Source organism: Jatropha curcas, chromosome 6 (genome assembly GCF_041381405.1).
Source record: "Jatropha curcas cultivar XTBG-Jc1 chromosome 6, XTBG_Jcur_1.0, whole genome shotgun sequence".
NCBI classification, from domain to species: domain Eukaryota; kingdom Viridiplantae; phylum Streptophyta; class Magnoliopsida; order Malpighiales; family Euphorbiaceae; genus Jatropha; species Jatropha curcas.
The window spans coordinates 20,603,793-20,611,146 of NC_143156.1; the positions used below are offsets into that span (position 1 = coordinate 20,603,793).

Here is a 7,354-nt window from a genome sequence, read left to right on the forward strand (position 1 = left end):
CACATTCCCATTTGCCTATAAATAGCGCATTGGGAATTGTGTAAGGAGGATTTTTTGGCAAACCTTAAGGAAATTATTGCATCTTCAAAACTCAACTCGAAATCAAAGCTAAATTTGTATTTCTCTTTGGTTGAAGTTGTGATTCATTTATTTTCAATCATCAAAAACCTTAAGGATCCATTGAAAATCCCAAAAAACACGTAGATCTAATCTCAGACTCAGATTATTAGATTAAAAAACTCAACTTTTAATATTCTGTCCTTTAAATTTATGCCCTTTAATTTATTGCATTATGATTATTGTTACACTAACACATTATTCATTAACTCTTGAACATAAACATGCATCATTCAATCAATTGTTGGATGAATGAGTGTTTATGATTCTGTGTATGGGATTGTGATTTTGTGAATGTGTTTTATGTTTATGTTTGTGCTGTATGGATGCCTTTTTTATTGTTATGGTTTTATATTGCATATTGGCTTAATGTAAAGGGTCCTAAATGGATTCCTAATAATTGCTTTAATGTAATAATTAGTTTGGTTGGGAAATTTTAATGGGATGAGGGTAGATTGTATTTTTAGATATTGGTTTGTACTCCTTTCTCCTCACCCCCTTCTTTGGATGATATAACTTTTTGTCAAATGCTTGATATTATTTGCATGATTGTCATTTCTTCAAAATTGCATTAAAACCATTTTTGCATCTCAATTCTAGTTAATCATATTATTATTTATTTTGAATTATTGGACAACGATGAGGCTGGTTTAAACCAGGCGATATAGGTGCCTAACACCTTTCTGATATCGTACCGAAATCCTGAACCCTATCACTGGTTTAAAACCCAGTTAGTCGATTCAAAAGAATCGACTAATTTTAGAATTTTCCCTAAAGAGGGTGGCAACTCTAAAAAAATAAAACTCTCACTAAAGTAAGAGACCTTTTTACAAATCCCTTCTTCAAAAGGATCGCTGTTTTTGAGGATTAATAAAACGAGTTTAATAAAGAGAAAATCACTTTATTAAATAAAATCAAACCAAGCCTGTTCCAATTCGATTCTTTCCTCCCATGAAAAAATCACGCGTCCTCACTAGCCTCCATATCCATCTCAGTCCCTTCCTCTAATTCTTTAGCATGATTCTTCCTTTTACTTCATGCTATTACCAACTGGTCTGAATGTGGGACTGAAACTTGGTGATTACAGGCCATGTAAAGCTAAGTAGTGTTGTTATATAAATAAATTAGTCATTTAACTTTAAAATGGTGGGATAACTAATGATTAAATAGGAGAGTCAGTGAATTATAAAGGACCCTTTAATACATATAAAAACTGTAAATTAATAAGTAGTTGTGAGATTAATTAATATATATATGCCTATGGAAAAGTTTGTTGCTAATCATTATCAGTATGTGTGTATATATATATATATATATATAAAGGAGAAACATGGAGGTTTTGTAAAATCTATACAATCTCACGTTTTAGAGGAAGCACCACGTCAGCATTGGAGAAAATCCATTGATTCTCCTTCACCACGTCAGCATTGGAGAAAACCCATTGATTCTCCTTTATATATGTGTGTGTGTGTGTGTACGAATGGGGAACATCCAATAGGGATAGACATAGAAGATGATACTGAAAAAAAAAAACCCAAATCGGCACGGCACTATTTTATCATTGCGGATCCACCAAAATTTCTTTCACAAGTATATATGTGCTAGTCTGAATGGGGTGAGGAGGGGAGGAGGTACTATAAATTGCTGATCTTTGGCATGATCTCCTCACTGGCTTGAAAAATTAGAATATTTTTAACATTTTTTTTTGTACCTATGCAGGACGGCGTTCTGGATCATCTGGATTAGTTTCTCACTCACATAAAGGTAGGTTTTGCCAATGAAATGCAAATTTTATTATGAAAAATAGTCTCTTGGGGATTTTTATTAAAAATTGCTGCTTAAAGGTTTTCGCTAAATGCAGATTTTATCCTTGTAAAGACATTTTAATTTTGTTTTTGCAAAACTGATCTTTGAGGGTGTTAATCTATATTGAAATTTAAATGTAAGATGAAATAGGAGCTTTTTCATTTAGGTTTGATAGAATTCCATGAAATTGAGATTATTTTGGAGAATTCCACACATTGAAGTAATCAACTTTTGCACAAAATTGCTAATAAAAAAAATTGAGCATTATGTATAAGATTGGTATATCAACCATTTAGAAAGATTCTTATTAGAGATTAGTCCCACTTTCATTTTAAGAGATAAAAGACTCAAGCAAGATTGCGTGCATGCACATACATATATTTGTGAAACTTTAGAAATCTAATATCAAGTCATATATTTATAAGATCTCTTTGACAGATCAAAATGCCGCATTCATTTACATCCTTTTCATGTTTTACTTGGCTTATTTTATGTTCATATATACAATCTTAAGAATTATAATAGTTGCTTGCAACAACTAGCATTTGCATACATAACAAAATAAAAGTATATTATATATACATATTTAATTATGCAACAATTACATCTAGCGTAAGTGCTTTAGGAGCTCCAATCATCCTACATATGAATCCATTACTTTGATAATGGATAATATTAATAACAATTAATTCATAATAGTTTGAAGTTGTTAAGTAATTTATATATTTTCACCTCGATTTATAGAAGCTAGCTGGCTACTTAGAGGATTAAAATGACAAACTGAGCTCCTAGACTAAAGAAGGTTTGATCATGTTGAGAGCAGGCACTATGGTGCCATTCCCTGGTACCACTCTCATATGTATGCTAAATGCCCAATTTGAGCTTGAGGGATTAGGCTTTTGCATCTAGTTTTGGGGTACAGCTGTAAAAAATGGTAGAAATGCTTAAAAGGACTAGCTGTCACTCCTTTTTATGAATGCACACCTAAGCTAAAGTATGGTAGAAAGTGGCCCTTACCGGAAGGCTAACTAGATTGGTATTAATGATTATGTTTTTTTGTTATGCGAAGTTGGGCTATATAGAGTTTATGTTATCGTTTCTTTCCCAATTTGTGTTTACATTTATTTTTTGTTTTGTTAGAACACTTTTAAGCATAACACATTGCATACATGCAATTATGCTATTTTGTCTCTTATGGAATTCAGTTTCCTTTCGTTTCAATAAGAAAGCATCAACACAGATATTGTTTTTTGGCTTCAACAGGTGATAGCCTTGCAGTAGATGCCACAGCTGTGTTTGGCTTTAAACGATTCAATCGTTGGCTTAGAGTTGGAGGTGGGTCAAGTGAATATGATGAGGGTAATAAGCATTGTAGTCCTTGGGCAAAAGGGGGACCTCTCCACTATGAGAGTCTTTAAAGAAATTATGATCGGGTATGCTTATTGGACATTTTGATGATTATGTTTATTTACCATTATAGGTAACAATGTGTGCTCATGCTACTTAATTTATTACATTGTTGTTTTTAACTAAAAGCTAATGTATTTATAAAGAGGAACTCATTTGTAAGATTTAGAAGCTCAACATGCTTGTTAATAAATTGAAAGCTTATGCAAACCAATGAACTTTAGTTACCCTAACTAGAATTTTTGATCGCCCATTTTGAACAATGATTGATATAAGATTCGAATATCTTTCATGAAATCAGCAACATATTTCAGACATTCTAGAAATCTTTGTCATTGATTTTTGTCAATAATTTCATATGAAAACTTTTCAGTAAAGTTAATTGATCTGTCAATCTGTTTAATAGTACCTTGAAAAATGTCATGTCCTAAAAATCTTATTTTAGTTTAAAATAGTTTAACTTTTGGAGAAAAAACAGCTTGCTTAACTATATTATAAAACTTTTTCAAATTAGAAAACTGTTGATCAATATCATTTGAATAAATAAGCACATCATCGATGTAAACTATTGAAAACTCATGATAATTGTTAAAAATGTCATTCATAATATTTTAAAATTCAGAAGGGGCATTTTTCAAATAAAATAGCATAACATTCTACTCATAGTGACCAAAGGGAACATTAAAATCAGTCTTGTATCTATCAGATTCATGTATTTGTATTTGCCAAAAACCTGATTTCATATCAAATTTAGAAAATATATTTGCACTATATAACCTTTTTAACAAATCTCTTTTATTTGGTATGAGATATCTAATCCATTGTAATACTTTATTTAAAGGTTTATTAACATTCTACTCATAATGACAAAAGGGGACATTAAAACAAGTCTTGTATCTATCATATTCGTATATTTGTATTTGCCAAAAACCTGATTTCATGTCAAATTTAAAAAATATATTTGCACTATGTAACATTTTTAACAAATCTCTTTTATTTAATATAGGATACCTAATCCATTGTAATACTTTATTTAAAGGTTTATAATTAATAACTAATTTGGGTGCTCCTCTTTCTATTTCTGCCACATTCTGGACATAAAAAGCTAAACAGCTCTAAGGGGACTTAGATTTTCTAATTAATCCTTTATCTAATAAATCATTTATCTCTTTGTAACAATATTCTTGTAATTGTTTATTCATTTGTATAGCTTTAGATCTAGTTGGGATAATTTTCTCATCAAAATCTTTTATATAAGGTAAATGAACTATATGTCGTTTTCTAGACCAAAAGGCTTCAGAGTATTTGAACATACTTCTTTATTTAAAAGTTCTTCAAAGTCTTTAATTTTTTGTTGTATGTGAGTCTGTTGTAATTGATTTTCAATCCTAATGTTATTAATCTCTTGTTTCAAATAGCTAATATGTTTTTGTTTTTGTTCAATGAGATTTATTTCTTTATATATAGAAATATCTTGTATACCACTTAAATCATTTTGTCTAATTGGTTGCATAATATTAAAAGATATTTGATTATTTAAGATATTTTTTTTAATCCTTCATTATCTACTTTAAAGGGATAGATAGTAGCTAAAAAAAGTGTTCCTAGTATTACTCTTGTAGTAAGGTTTTTAACTAAAATAAAGGGCATTTTAAAACAAAAACCGTCAGTACATATTTTTGCTTTTATTAATTTATATTCTACTCTTAACTTACTACAATCAGCTATGTATAACATTTTCTTAGTTTTTTCATAACATATAGTTGGAATTAATCTTTTTTGCAAACAATTTTGATCTGCACCAGAGTCAACTAATGCAGTCTTAGTTAAATGAAAATCATTTTCAACTACTAATTTAACTAAAATTATCCAATCTGAAAGCTTATTCTAAATATTACATTAATAAACTCATCATAAGATAATGTTTCAGCCAAATTATTTATTTTCTTATTTTCTGAGGGTTTTGTTTGAACATCTATAATTTTATTAACTTGTAACTGAATGATGTTTTGTTTAATTTTATTATGTTCTTTTTTTAATTCTTTTTAACTATCTTAATTTCTCCTTGTAGGTCGGCTAAAGAAGGAAAAAATTTCTCTTTATTACTATTGATATTTCTTTTAACTCAGGCTCATATTGTTTTTTGTCTTTGTGTGATATCACATATTTTAATTTTAACAAATATTGCTTTTTAACATCCTTATCTCTAATCTTATCTATACAATCTAAAAGAAAATTTGTCTCTCAAGTAACTATGTTTATACTATTTATCTTACAAATACAGGGACCATCGCATTTACAGTTATCTATATCACTTGAACTATCTTTTGAATAACTAGATTCTATTTTATATAAATCTCCAGGTTATAACTTATTTCTAAATCTGTATCTGTATCGGTGAGAAGCAAACTCATCATTTGTTGTTTTAACTTATCCAATATATCTAGATTATTTATTTTTTCTCTCATCTTGCACTGCGACTTATAGTGTCCTGCTTTTCCACACTTGTAACACACTATTTGTCTTTTACCTTTTCTTTTAAGTGTATTCTTTTTAGCTATCTAAGGGGGTTTGTTATCCTTAAAGGTTTTATCTCAAAAAATTCTAATTCTAAAAGGTTTTCTATAGGGATTTTTCTTATGTTTCCTCTTATTTCTAACAAAAGGAGGATATAACATTTCATATCCATACTGACAACAGAAACTTCCTAATTCTTTTCTACTTTGATGGAACTCACTCTTCATTTTTGCATTTAACTTAAGATCTGTACATAAAGCTAAACCTTCATTATTAACATGATTAATAATTTTTCCATATGTGAGGATATCATAAGGTATAAATCCACCGTATATCCCTCATATTCTCGAGCGTACCTTTTCAGCAAATAACTTAAGCAATCCACCAATAAATCTTTCTTTCTAAAATGCATGACTACAATCTTGCCTAGTAAATACTTTTATAAGAAATACATCCTTATATCATCTAAAATCTTGTAACTTTGGGCAAGTCAAATTATTTAATAATTCAAATGCTCTAGCTTGATATTCTCCTGGCTCACCTATAAAGGTTTTAGTAATTGCAAAAATTCATATATTAATTGCATCTCGTACAGTTGTATGTATTTGTTGTTGACCTTCTTGTTTAACTATAGTTTTAGTAACATTTAATATTTTTTATCTTTCTTCTAAAGAAAGATAATTATCCCACCATTCTTTTAATTGACAAGTAAATTTTGAGATTAATATATGAGCTACAGCTAGATTAATGTTATCTTTAGACTTATGAGCTGATTAGAAATCATTTCTTGTAACATATTTATTATTTGATATTCTGATAATCCATCTATATTCCATTTATTAATTGATTTTGCATTGTATCTAGCTGAGTCATGGCAGATCTATCTTCATATTGTATATCTGGAGGTGTCGGCCTAGGGTAAAAATTTCTAGTTTTGGATAATGGTGCATTATGAATCTTTTGAACAATAAATTTTTCACTAAATTGTTTTTTTAATTGACTAATATCTGTGTCAGATTCTTCTTCTTTAAATTGTTTGTTTTTACTTACTTAATACTAGAAGAAGTGGAAATATTCAAACAATTTAACCTATTTTATATATTTTTTAACATATCTTCTGTTTTGTCTAACTTAACTGTTTGTTCTGCAGGTATTTCATAGGGCTTAAATATTGAAATTTCTGGTTTAGTAATTGGTAAGGGTATTTGAATATGAGAAGTATAAGATATTGGAGTTTGAATTTCTAATCTATCTAATTGTGACTCTATTGTGTTGAGTATTTGGTTTGTGTAATTATTTTGAAATTGAACATTTTTAATATATTTTAATGTAGAATTTTTCTTATCATCATCTATTGTATTTATCATCTTAAAAGAAGAACATATAACTATTTGATGTTGATGACCAAATTTAATTTCTTTTAAAGGAGGATAAACGGATGCAACAACATCATTAAATGTAGTTATTCACTCCTTAGTTACCTTTTGATTAACTAACACTAATTACA

At 28.8% G+C, this 7,354-nt stretch overlaps 1 protein-coding gene across 3 annotated transcripts; it reads left to right on the top strand.

Moving 5' to 3' along the window:
- The first annotated feature begins 1,610 nt into the window (after window positions 1-1,610).
- LOC149495693 (uncharacterized) lies at window positions 1,611-7,130 on the top strand. Of its 3 annotated transcripts, none has more exons than XM_089723430.1 (4): window positions 1,611-1,748; window positions 1,837-1,881; window positions 3,187-3,356; window positions 6,998-7,130. In XM_089723430.1, exons 1-3 carry the CDS (start codon window positions 1,631-1,633, stop codon window positions 3,339-3,341), a joined length of 318 nt encoding a protein of 105 aa, XP_089579556.1. In that variant the 5' UTR covers window positions 1,611-1,630; the 3' UTR covers window positions 3,342-3,356; window positions 6,998-7,130. The 3 variants fall into 3 exon arrangements, with proteins under 3 accessions (XP_089579556.1, XP_089579555.1, XP_089579554.1); XM_089723429.1 differs by lacking the exon at window positions 6,998-7,130 and adding an exon at window positions 5,402-5,556; XM_089723428.1 differs by lacking the exon at window positions 6,998-7,130 and having other exon boundaries at window positions 3,187-3,578.
- Window positions 7,131-7,354: the final 224 nt, after the last annotated feature.

Excerpts from the sequence above, each read along its gene's own strand:
- LOC149495693 (XM_089723430.1), top strand. The coding sequence starts at position 1,631 with ATGATACTGAAAAAAAAAAACCCAAATCGGCACGGCACTATTTTATCA. Across the intron at positions 1,749-1,836 it reads TGGGGTGAGGAGGGGAGGAG|GACGGCGTTCTGGATCATCT; the intron begins GTACTATAAATT and ends GTACCTATGCAG. Across the intron at positions 1,882-3,186 it reads AGTTTCTCACTCACATAAAG|GTGATAGCCTTGCAGTAGAT; the intron begins GTAGGTTTTGCC and ends TGGCTTCAACAG.